At 38.9% G+C, this 13160-nt stretch overlaps 1 protein-coding gene across 6 annotated transcripts in view; it reads right to left on the reverse strand.

Annotated features, from left to right (window-relative positions):
* Nucleotides 1-13160, reverse strand: part of heatr5a (HEAT repeat containing 5a) — a 181100-nt gene that overhangs the window by 53006 nt on the left and 114934 nt on the right. For all 6 annotated transcript variants that reach the window (XM_041214493.1, XM_041214495.1, XM_041214496.1 and 3 more), the window contains 7 exons: nucleotides 9550-9679; nucleotides 8510-8689; nucleotides 7767-8006; nucleotides 7370-7551; nucleotides 5182-5250; nucleotides 3319-3498; nucleotides 1902-2136 (listed from right to left, as the gene is read on the reverse strand). In XM_041214493.1, the coding sequence (XP_041070427.1) occupies nucleotides 1902-2136; nucleotides 3319-3498; nucleotides 5182-5250; nucleotides 7370-7551; nucleotides 7767-8006; nucleotides 8510-8689; nucleotides 9550-9679 (1216 nt within the window). The remainder of the gene's footprint in view (nucleotides 1-1901; nucleotides 2137-3318; nucleotides 3499-5181; nucleotides 5251-7369; nucleotides 7552-7766; nucleotides 8007-8509; nucleotides 8690-9549; nucleotides 9680-13160) is intronic.

Raw genomic sequence — 13160 nt, forward strand, 5'->3', positions numbered from 1 at the left:
TTAGAATGAGATCTTCTGTTTTTAATGGCATTACACAATAAAATGACACATATACCCACTAGACAAAATTCCAATAGCAAAAAATGAAAATGCTGGAAACACTCAGCAGGTCAGCAGTAACTCTGTTTCCCTTTCGACAGATAATGTTTCAGGTCTGTGACCTTTCATCAGTAAAAGAGTCACAGATCAGGCAGTATCTGTGGAGAGAGATCCCAGGTTACCATTTTCAGATCTGTAACTCTTTTCCTGATGAAAGGTCACAGGTCTGAAACATCATCTGTCGAGAGAGAAACAGAGTTACTGCCTGACCTGCTGAGTGTTGCCAGCATTTGCTGCTTTTATATCAGATCTCCAGCATCCATAGTAGTTTGCTTTGGTATTTGAGGAAAATTCAAACTATTTTTACAAATGAGAACAGGCTTCTCCGAAGGCATAGGTGGAAATGGTACTCAATGCCGGTGCACCATTGACCCCTGGTCTCTGTCTGCAGATTTCACTGCAGGCAGAGGGTTAGCCTCAATGCTCCTGGACTAAGGAGAAAATCAGCTACAATACATCCTCCAGATCACTATCCAATGGCTTAGTTTGTGGATTTAGGGTGAGGGCTGGATTTCACAGAATTGCATTCAAAGTTGAAGAGCTCAGTGACACATGGCATCTGAGCTCACACAAAGAATTGTCAATTGGATGGGTGTCAAAGAGCTACTGTGGGCCAGCGCTTCCAGCCGAGAAGAAAACTGAGAAAAAATTTTTGATAGCAAATTTAGAGGAACCCTAAATTATGACTAAGGTAGAGTCAGGAGCTGAGGTAGATTTAAAATAGGCACCTCCCCATAACATTATAACACAGAAAGTATAGCGTAAAACCTCCTGCCAGGGAGAAAAAAAATAGCTTTAGTATTTCTCAATTTTATGAATGGCAACATTTTACAATTTAAGCTGTATAATTAAAATCAAAATAGAAAGGTGTTGCAGGGACACAACCTACTGAAACACTAACTTGTGGTGCTTTAGAGTGGCAAGGCATGGCATTGTGCCTGCATCCTCCACTTGCCTTGGCTTCATGATCCAATTGCTTTGGCAAAACACTCAGCAAAAGAACTTCACCACAAGGAGGGGAAAAAAATCATCATTTCATTGCATCCATGCACTTCTTTGCAATCGGCTTCAGAATGGCATCGGTGAATCTAGGGAAGGCCTTGCCTACCCTTTCAGCTGATATGATGGTATTTAGAGAAAAAAATAGCTATTTTCTAAAGGTACACCTATTATATATTAAAAATTCTGAGTGGCTGGCAATACTATCTCAAATACATCAAAATCTCCATTGTCAGATGCTATCAACTGGAAAATCAACAGGCATTTTCAAAGTGCAGCACTTAACTGGACTATTTGTTAGGACTTAAGTGGGGCTATGAAACAGGGTTTTCAAAGTTATATGTGGTACAACTGCAGCTGCTAATAGAAAAGTAATACAATAGTTGCTATAGAAAATTGACAATATATGGGGGGGAAAAATTGCACTGCCTGAAATTGTGGTGGCCACAGATTCAATTGTGGTTTTCAAGAGAATTGGATCATTGTCGAAAGGGGAAAAATTTGCAAGGCTGTGGAAGAAAGGCAGGAGCATGGGGCTAAGGGAATTAATTTTGCATAGAGCTGGTACAGACACAACAGGCTGAATGGCCTCTTCCTGTGCTGTAACCATTCTGATTCTATAAAAACAGGTTCCTTCACCATTCACATGCTAGCTCTGGCCATTCATAGTTGCTCTAGAACAGCCCAATTCTCTGAACCTCAGTTAGGTCAGTAATCAGCCATGTTGCTATAAGCAAGGAACCACACTGGAACTTAAATTTCACAGATTCAATTTATGCTTCGGAAAAAATCAATATCCTGACCTTCTGCTGGAAACTGATCAGCATATTCTGGAGGCAAGGTGAGAAGGGCATGGTCCTGAAGTGCAGCCAGCCAGAGTTTACTCAGTGTTCCCAATTCTGATTGGACCAAATTGAGAAGACCTTCTGCAGTAGTAATTGCATCCTTAGAGCCATCAGCAGTGGAGGTCTTAAACTGCAAGAACTGCTTCTGTTTTGGTGCACACACTTTTTGCCTTTCAATAGTTACTACGTAAACCTGGCAGGAAACATAAAAATGTTAAGCAAATTAACAAATGTCCAGAGGTGTCATGGACAGATTCAATTTAGTCAGAGCCAAGAAACAATAGAGGTACCATTATACTATTGTGTGTATTCTATAGGCCATCAGCTAGAGGGAAAAATATAGAGGAATAAATTTGCAAGGAAATTACAAAGAGGTGCAAAAACTATAGAGTAGTTTTAATGGGGAACTCAAATTATCCTAATACAGACAGGGACTGTAATAGTGTAATAGGCAGAAAGGGAGAAAAGTTTCTGAAGAATATTCAGGAAATATTTCTGTATCAGTTTGTTTCCAGCCAGCTGAGGACGGTTCTGGTTCTGGGTAGCGAGGTGGGTCAAGTGTCAGTAGGGGAACACTTGGGAGACAGTGATCACGGTGTCATAAGGTTTAGGTTAGCTATAGAAAAGGACCAAGAGAAAACAAGAGTAAAATTAATTTATTGGGGAGGGCCAATTTCAGCATGGCGAGAACAGATCTGGACCAGGCAAATTAGAATCACAAACAGTAATGGAACAACAGGATGCCTTTAAAGAGAAGATAGTTTGGGCACAGTCAGGGTGCATTCCCATGAGGGAGAAAGGCAGGGCAAACAAAGCCAGAGCTTCTTGGATGATGAAAGACAGAGAGCAAGATGAAGTTGAAAAAGGGTGCCTATGACAGATGTCAGATTGATAAAACAAGAAATAGGCTGAATATAGAAAGTTCAGAGGGGAAGTGAAAAATGAAACAAGAGGGTCAAAGAGAAGTATGAGAAGAGGCTATATGAGAAGAGGTTGGCAGCTAATATGAAAGAGTACAAAAGTCTTTTATAGACATAAATAGAAAAATAGAAAGGAAAGGAATGGGGTTGATTAGGGACCAAAATGGGGACTTAAACATGGATGAAGTGGAATGGCTGAGGTACTAAGAGAATAGTTGGAGCTGTCTTTATCAAACAAGATGAGATTGCCAAAGTCATGGTGAATCACTGCTTGAAAATAAGCTTTCCAGAATGCATTTGTACAAGATTCCTTCATTTTATGAGCAAACATCTATGCCTGTCAAGTTGAATTGTCTACCCAGATGGAGATGTCTTCAAAAATGATGTGTAGCAGAAGTATAAAAGATAGATAAAAAATAAACAGTACATCCGAGCTTGCATTACGCAGCACATACTTCAGCCCATGCTTTCAGAACAGCTAGAGTCTCCATTGTTGAGGTACTCTCATTGTACAGTTGATTTTGTGCTTCCTTCCCAGCTTGTACTTTGCTCAAGGATGTTGCTAGCAACTGATGAATTCTTCGAAGATCGTTTAGGTCACTTACAACACCACTTCCAATCCAGGCACTGCAAACCTAATGTAGAATTTAAGAGAAATCTTCAATTTGATCACACTGACTGTATAGGCCCAACAGAAGATGCCTCACATTTAGCACTGAGATATCAGTTAATCATGTACTTGCTCCATGGTCTGGGAACTACCTCAGAAAAAAAGCAAGCTAAGTTCCTAAATGAATCTAATTCAGGATATATGAAAACATTTCTCAGTAGAGCAGAAATGGACTCTTTTTTTATTCATTCACAGGACATGGGAGCCACAGGCTAGACCAGCATTTATTGCCCATCCCTATTTGTCTTTGAAGTGATGGTGATCTGCCTTCTTGAAGGTAAGGAAAGGAAGACGAGGTAACATACAAATATATGACTTAGGAGCAGGAGTAGGCCACTCAGCCCCTCAAGCCTGCTCTGCCATTCAATAAGATCATGGCTGATCTGAACGTAACCTCAACCCCACATTCATGCCTACCCCCGATAACCTTTCACTCCCTTGTTAATCAAGGATTTATCTGACTCTGTCTTAAAAATATTCAAAGACTCCACTTCCACCGCCTTTTGAGGAAGAGAGTTCCAAAGACTCTCAGCCCTCAGAAAAAAGGACAGCAGATTTCTTTCCCTAAAGGACATTAGTGAACCAGAAACAAAAACAAAAATTGCTGGAAAAACTCAGCAGGTCTGACAGCATCTGTGGAGAGATAAACAGAGTTAACATTTCAAGTCCATATGACTCTTCAGAAGTGAACCAGATGTGGTTTTGGTCATCATCAGACTTTTAATTCCAGATTTTTATTGATTGAATTCAAATTCCACCATCTACTGTGGTGGGATTCGAACCCAGGAACATTAGCCTCGGTCTCTGGATAACTTGTCCAGTGAAAATACCACTTCACCACTGCCTCCCCGCATGGACTCTACCTGTAAAGTACCAGGAAATTGAGGTCAGTAGACTCATTTAAACAAAGTTGCAGGTTCAAACCTACTTCTTCTTACATTTCCTTCAAAAAGAAAAAGCGCATCAGGTCATCATAGTTCATTTGGTAGGGCTAAAGGTTGTTTCTCCAAACAATCATAAAACTAAGATGAATATGGTGTTTTCACTTTCAGCTCAAGGCTTTTTTCTTTAATTTCCCCTCCTGCCTGAAGGTTGACTTGAGTAAGGATGGTCCAACAATTACTGACTCATTTATGTGACTGTGAGCATGATGAACCATCCTTATTCTGTTTATGATTGTAAGTTTCAATGGACAGTAATTGGGCACGGGGCCTTGACTACTTCCTAATCAAAGGGGCACTGTAGCAGCTGCCAAAAATCAACATAAATAGAGAAAAAAATTCTGGTCTGTAGATTTGCTGGCTTTACCAAATGAGCTATTGGGATTGTTAACAAAATGAACTTTTAATGCTCATTTTCGGCAAAAACTAAGCACTGTTGCTGAATGAATTTTCTCTCACAGGAATAGAAATTCAATCATATTCAGCTGAAATCTCTACCATGGCACAGTTAGGGTTAAGTGTGCAGTGTTCCCAGTGATAAGATTACATGACGTTTTAAGATCAATTTCTTCCTCCACTATTTTAAGAGTGCAGAAAGATCATATTAAGCTTCTGATGCAAATTTAAACTGCTGAAAACTGAAAAACCATTTCAGATGAGAATGGTGAACGACATATTAATTCTATAAAATAAAGTGACGCACTTACTTGACATGCCTTAGCAGTAACATCAGGTGGGGTGTCAGGGGAGAATGCAGGCCTCAGCGCTGCTCCAACCTGAATGCCAAATTAGGATATTTAACATGGATATATCTTCTTGATGATAAATCTATTAAAACTATAACAAAAGGTGTCTGAAAGGAGCAAAGTACAATATTACTCTAATGTTCCAAGCTACAAAAGACGAGATACAGATTCATGCCTGCAGCTCCTCAAAAGATATAATTTCCAACTTTAATTAGCTTTTGACCGTCTCAAATGACAAACTATTGAGGACCAGTTTCACACACTTAAATGCACATCAGGAGGGGCACAGACTTGGGAGTCAAAAAGCAAGAAAATGAGCAAGTATTATAAATAAACTAGCAGAGATCTTTTTTAACCGCTTTTGCGGTTAAATTAATATTTTCATTGCAACAGCGTTTCTTTAAATACAGGAGGTCTAGATTTTCTTCCACGAAAGACTTGAACAGGATCAAAACTTCTCACTCTGGCAAAAGCTACATAAAGCTGTGTAAAATCAGGCCTAGAAGTGCAAATGTAAATTCTGTCAAGAGACTGGCCTTGTGACTTGTTTATAGTCATAGAATATGACAGTCTCATTCCCTCTGCCACTGAAGATGAACAGAGGTAATGGTTTCGCCCCCATTTGTATATCTGTAACAAAAACTAATGGACAGATTTCAAGGAAACTTGGTACACAGATACGGTGTGGTCTAAGGAAGTAACGATTAGTTTTTGGCAAGATGTGGATCTGGATTCTGGGATTTTGTTGAAGGGTCCATTAACATTGGGAGTTATGGCAAATTGACTTCTATTTTAAGAAAGTTGTAGGTTGTTTTATTTAGAATGCTGTTGATTGTTTTAGAATATTGTGGATTGCCTCAGCTGTTTGGCTGCAATTTGTCACAACTGTCAAAATGTGAGCAAGAGTTTTCAGAGTGAGTTGTTAATGTCCATTGGCCAGAAGCCTCCTCAGTGAGATGAAAGTTCTGAGTAAAAAGATTTCTTTTTTCAGCTTTGTAGTTAGGCAAATCAACCAGGCAGGAAAAGCCTCAAGGATGAGCTGCATAATTGTAAAAGCATTGATTAATTAACTCACACATGACAAAAGTTTGAGCTCCACTGAGTGCTCTATCCACTTGCTGGGAACTTGTTTTCTCCTGTGTTGAAAAGGCAGGTTTACATCTATTATTTGAGGAATAAACACTCCATTTCCTTGAAATCTGCCTGTTATAATTTCAAAATTTATTAAAGAAAACAGCTCCCTTACTACCAATCTTGTTACATGACCAAGACCTTGTTTAGGATTCAAATTTTGTAACATTTTAACTGTACCTTCCCTGAGTCTAAATTTGTGCAGTGATATACCCATTGGAGTAAGATTGTGTAGCTGGAAGGTACAGAATGTTAATACCATTTTCGTCACAGAATTAATGTTGATGTATTCCTTTATTTCAGCTGACAGCTTTTCTAAACCTCTAATTCAAATCGAGTGCATCTTCATTTTTAGCAGAAATAATAGCTTTCAAATAGATTGGGGCCAACTACAGCATGGAACTCATGCTAAAATGGGTAAGTCTTGGACCCCAAAACTTATATTTAAATAGAATTTGTCCCGTGTGTTATTAAGCCACACAAATCAGGAAGGCTTCCAGCTTAGTAACTGAGCTCTGCGAAAGCAGTAGTAAGGCATATCAGTTGACCTCAGTACCCTTGTATTAGGAAACAGGCAAACCTGCTAATGCTACTGCTGAGTGTCTGGTAACTCCTATTGGAGAGTGCATATCTGTGCAAGCCTGAGCACTAGGCACCAGCAAAAAGCACAGCCATGAGTGGGCCAAATGCATACACCAGGGGTTCCCAAAGAGCGAGAGAGCCAGAGCCTTCCCAGAATTCAACTGGAGGAAATTTCTGCTTATCCAGTGCTGGATGTTCGAAAAGCAATCTGATAATTGATGAAATAAGAATAGATTTAATTCTTGAAAAACAAAAACATTATATATTTCAACTTATTTTCTTTGTTCACTAGATTGCTGCTGGTGGGACTTAACAGCAGGCAAGTTAATTCCTTGTTTGTCCACAAGGCAGTAATTTTACTTCAAAATAACCCACTGGCTATAAAACATTATTGACACACATGGCATATAAACTAGGTACTTCATCTGTTACTTACATTTGCTTGGTATTGTTCAAGGATTACATGACCAGGAAACTCTGGCTCGGGGACAGTAGAAAATTTCCTGATGATGACAAGAAGTGTTTCAAGGCCTGACAGCCGCAGAGCGTTACTGTGATCTGTGGCAGCTATGAAAGCCATGCGGATCAAATCTGCCAGATGGATCACTAAGAAGTCACCTGCAAATAGTATTTTAAAAAGTGTGCATGGGATATTTTATATGAAAACATTAAAAAATCCTTTATAGTGAAATCCATGTGGTTTAACAGTTTGATAATTGTTACATTAAGCTGAGCATAGGTACAACAAACTCCTGAACAAGCGACCTCTTTCTTCAACTCCCAATCCCCGTCAAGGAAAAATGAACTTTTCTGGTCCCTGTGTAACCACTTACTTTTAGGGTGCTTCAGTTTCCTTTCTCGAGCCTTGGTCATGTCAAAATGAGCAGCATCTACGTTCTCGCACTGTGTAATAATTCGACATACACATTCTGCTGCAAATACTCTTGTAGGCCAGCGTGGTTTGATGATTGGTTGGAATTGGTCATCTTTTCTTGAGGTAAATATTGAATCATCATCTCCTCCATCATCTTCCTCTTCCTGAGTAGTGTCCACTGGTGCTGTGGTGGTGAAATCTTACACACAAATTATCAGAATTTATATATTCTTTGAAAAGATCATTAACATTAACTTACTACTGAAAATAAATAATTGCACGGAAATAGTACAAAAAAGTTTTAAATTTAAACTCAAAATACTGATCGGTTTCTAAAATGAAGTCATGCTTAACGGTTGCATTGGAGTGGAGGGGTCCACATGCACACTCATAATTCACAATCTGAGTTTTCAAACTCAGCATGCCATCACAGCTAGACAATAATTCTAGATTAAATACTTCCCCAGAAAAAGAGAAAATGAGGAAGGGAAAATTTGGAAGGTCACCCCATGCTGCTCCTAAAGTTCTGGTTGCTTGGCCACAGATCTATATGGGTAAATGCTTTGTAAGATGTAACCAATTTGGCCTTTCAGGAAGAAATGTCTCAACAAGGAGAAAAGAGATTTAAAAATTTTCCATGTCCCAATTTCTCATGCTTGACAGGAGACCTACACGTTTCCCGCATTAAAGACTTGAACTCACCAGCTGAAGCAGATAAAACATCATTGCATAACTTCAACCAGTAAGAAAGCTTTTCAATAGCCATGGATGATAGGATATGGCTTAGAGTTTCGCGAATGTCTTGACAAAGTCGTTGGTCTGATTCTCTGTCCAGTAAACTGAAAAGTGCTCCTTCCAGGCCAGTTTCACGAATATTAACATCTGAAAATAAATACAAGGTCAGCATCCTTGTCCACAGCCACATTTTCTGGTTGACTGTTAAGACAACAGGACTTCATCTCCAGTACCCAGACTATCTAATTTTAACTTTGCAAATAAGAAGGTTGATCTGTGTAAATCTCCCTGACACCCAATTTTGGACTTCCCCAGCTAAATATGAATACTGCACTGCATAACATTTATGAAGCATTCTGACTTCTGATTGCACTTGGTTAGTTTTAACATTTTGGAAAACATAAATATCTTATGATGGGTCATTAAAGAGAGTGCTTTATTTTCCATTTGCTATCACCGCATAACCATAGCACGAAAAACTACTGCTGGTTCAGCAGGTCATCAAGCTGTAGAATTTTGCCATTAACAGTTGAGAATGGGGCAGAATAAACAATTACTGTTGTTCATGAAACTATTTGCAATACTGAGAACAGTATTTACTGTGACTACTGTAGTGCAGTAAGGAGGCTATATATTAAATAAACCAGGTAAAAATATTGATTTTCCATATTTAGCAGGATTGGATTGGACCTTAATAAGTGTATTACACTGCAACCTCTCTGCCTTGCTACCTCTTTATCCTCCTTCAAGTCTTCTGAAAAATGTCTTTTTGATTTTGCCTTCAGTAACCACACCTAACCCTTTCACCACAGGTACTTGGTGTCCAATTATTTCAAGTTCTGTGAGGTGCTTTCTCACCTTTTATTACTTTAAAGGCACACTACAAGTGCAAGCTGGTTAAATACTGATGCTTTTGCTTTGAAAACAGATGCTTTCAGAGTTTGCTTTTGATGGGATTGACTACATACCAAGATCATAACTTCTATGGCTCTAAATCAAATACTTACCAAGCTGACTGGATTCCGTGGCAAGTGCCATGGCATGTTCCAACACCTCATCAGCTTCCCTCTGCGCAAGTTGACATAGGCATGCAATCACAGCACGTCTCAACAACAGGTGTGAACTACAGAGGTTTACCTAAAAGGCAAAAATCCCTCTATAATGAAAAATGTAAACCTTGGGCAGAGATAATGCAATATGTTTTCTCCTCTTACACAAGAAGCAAAACAAAACACTGGAATCAGATGCACGCACAAATCTATGATGATCGTAGGTTATACTGATGTATAATCAGCATTTGCTGTCAAGAAAGTTCCATTGAGATCTACTCATAATTCAGGTCCAATTGTAAGCAGATTATATCGTTTCCATCCCTGGCTTAAAGTACAGTTTATCTATTCGAGTACAAGCTGGATTTGCAGAAGTGATGTCATAATGTGAATCACAGGAAATATCACCATGCTTGCTAGCAAAAACAGTATATACTTAGGGTAGTTTAGGTATTTGATATAGAGTTATTCTATACCTTATCTTGTAAATATTTAATTTAACAACTTAACATTTGAAAAGGGACTTAAAAGGTAGAGTTTTTCATCAGCAGAAAAAACCCTAAGAAATCTTCAAGCACCAAGAATCTATTTATTGACAAAGCCTCTTGAACTATTTCAATAATATTGCTCAGGGCATTTGTTGCTGGGGGGGATGGGGGTGCACAGAAGAAGAAATCAGGCACATTATGCACAAATTCAACCATATGCAAAAACTCATGAAAATGAAACTGTTATAAATTTCACTTTGCAACTAACTGCTGGAGGGGGAGGAGTTTCCCAAAGTTTTATGAACACTTGCTGGATACGTGGATCACAATATTTCTCATCATAGACAAGAGTACAATTGTTCTCTTCCAGAGCTGTACTTGTGCATTGAGTATACAATGTACATGACGGCATGACAAAGGAGGCAAATTTACCAAAAAACCCACACAAGACGGTGTAGAAAGGCCCAACGTCTGTGTAACTACATTCCAGTAACAATTGCATTTTTAAAAAACTCAGCAGCACCCAATCAACGTGTTTTCTAGGATTGTACAGCTCTCAGTTAACTAAGTGTTCTAAGTACTTCTCCAATTCTAGTGAATGAAGCTGCTCTCTCTCTCTCCCCATAACAAAGTTCACAGTTCCTAACTGCCGGAGGAGAGCATGGATTTCCCAGCAACTGTTGAGAATATTTTCTATTCTATTGTATGGAATTTGTGCTGCCTTCCCCCACCATCACCTCACCAAACAGGGATGGGAAGACATAGAAAGAAAGGATCTCCTTAGAGTTATCTTGCTCTTTAGTGTAACACACATCCAATCGTTCTCAAAGGACAATGTAAAATATCAAGTAGTGTTACCACAAATTCAGGGCAGCAATATAATTCAGTACTGAACCTATTACAGTACAAGCTGCTGGAAACTGAGTAGAAGAATCAAGCTAAAGTTGACCAGCAACTGCCTACAGATGGATAAATATACATTTAAATAAATCACACTACGTAACAGATTCATTTCAACCACCAGAATAATGACAAATGACAATAACAGGCTTTTCTATTTGCAAAAAAAAAAAACCCCGTAAATTACAACCAGCAACAGTGGCCAGAGATAACTGTTTCTCCATATCTTTCAACCGAAACAATGCTGGGGTGAAGAACTTAAGTTCTAAAAGGATATTGTACTAGAGCAGAGCATGATGGTTTCAATACACTGTGTTGCACTGGCTCACATTTATGCTTTGTAACTTAGTCTTCCGGCATGTATAAAACGTTTTATACAGCAGCTTTACAGAGACCCAAGAGCAGATCTCAAATCTGACCTTCTGGTAATGTAGTAGTTATGGAACTTGACTTGTAATCTAGGTGTTCCGAGTTCAAATTCCTTTGTGGCATCTTCTAAGCTGATAGAAATAAATCTTTCCATTTGTAGATTCATACCAAGAAAAAACTAATCATTAAGGCTGGCAGATTGTCATTTAACATAAATTGGAAGCAAAATGTATAATAAAAAGGAAAAGAACCCTTGTCACTAAAGAGTGACCTGAGAATCAACTGTTTTCTAATCTGATGCATCCAATCATAGAGGATTAATCAGATTTCAGAAAAACCTTTTGTTCAGAGCTCCAACTTATTATTAAGCTTAGATATTCTTCAATGTAAGCTTTGTAACTATAATTCTCATGAAGATGCCAGCTTATATGAATTGACTGTGTGCATATGCTGGGCAGACAAATGCTAATACTAATGCAAATACCATTTAAAAGGAGGTGATTTAGGAGTCCAAAACAGACAGCCAAACACTATGGACCTGATTTTCATGGAGCAGAGCATTTCACAGTGAGGCCAATTATGTGCATTTTCTGCCCCCTCACCCTTCAGCTCAAAAATGTTTTGCCTTGCAAGTTGCTGGAAGTACGAGCTAATAATGAGGGTTGCAGGACACATGGTCAATGATCAGCCTATCTCCTGGCCCAATGAGATTTAAGGACTTAGAAAGAAAGAGGACTGGAGGAAAAAAATATGGTGTATTCAAGTCAAACAAGGTACAGAAGAGAGAAAAAAAAGGCAAAGACATAGAAAGAGATTTAAAATTCTCTAATAATTTACTTGCAGGAATGCGGATCCATAGTTTAAATTGTTCCATTTCAGGACCAGAGAGGGTGTATCTCATTGCAGAAACAGAGATCACATTAAAATTATACTTACGTTGTTAAGTAGCAACCCTAACTTTCTGTAGGATGCTCAACTGGAAATTAATGTGCAAATGCAGCAATTCCATGAATCTCACAGACAGGTTCAGGGTGAGATCCCATTTTCATGAAGATAAGAAGCACAAACTGCACAGCAATTTGTGGAGATTTAAAATTTCACAAAGTATCTCTTCCTCACCACAAGTTGATGGAGAATTTACATATTTGTAATGCTGATGCCATTAAATTCAATTATTGTCAGCAAAACCTGAGCTAATGACCTGTGATTATGTAAAGAAACAAACTGCAGCTGTGGCAACTACATTTAGATAAACCTGTATACCAGCTGTTTCCTGAAGGTGCTAAATCAGGTACCACATGTATTCTAGCACCTAGTACATGTTCTTTGTGCATGACTTGAAATAGTAAAGACTGAACCACTGTGGCATGACAAAACAAACCAGGCCAAAATTTAATTTTCACAGCTCTCCCAGGAGGAATTGCAGGACAGTGATCAAGATTAGGGACTCTGCCTGTTGCTTTTCCTTTCCATTCCAAATCAGAACCATTGTTGTCACTGTAATCTACCGACAATCCTCTAATTTATAGGCTGCATACCAGATTAACCATGGGACTTGCTGGTCTATCTTGAGTGGTTTCCTGAGGGAAGCAACTAAGTGGCTTAGTCACAGGAGAGCTGCAGTCTTTTTTAAGCATTACTCCTCTAAGACCCTATTAGGTATCACAGAATCACAGTGCAGAAGAGGCCATTCGGCCCATCGAGTCTGCACCGACATGTGAGAAACACCTGACCTACCTACCTAATCACATTTAGCAGCACTTGGCCCATAGCCTTGAATGTTATGACGTGCCAAGTGCTCATCCAGGTACT

This window comes from Carcharodon carcharias, chromosome 20, assembly GCF_017639515.1.
Source record: "Carcharodon carcharias isolate sCarCar2 chromosome 20, sCarCar2.pri, whole genome shotgun sequence".
NCBI lineage: Eukaryota > Metazoa > Chordata > Chondrichthyes > Lamniformes > Lamnidae > Carcharodon > Carcharodon carcharias.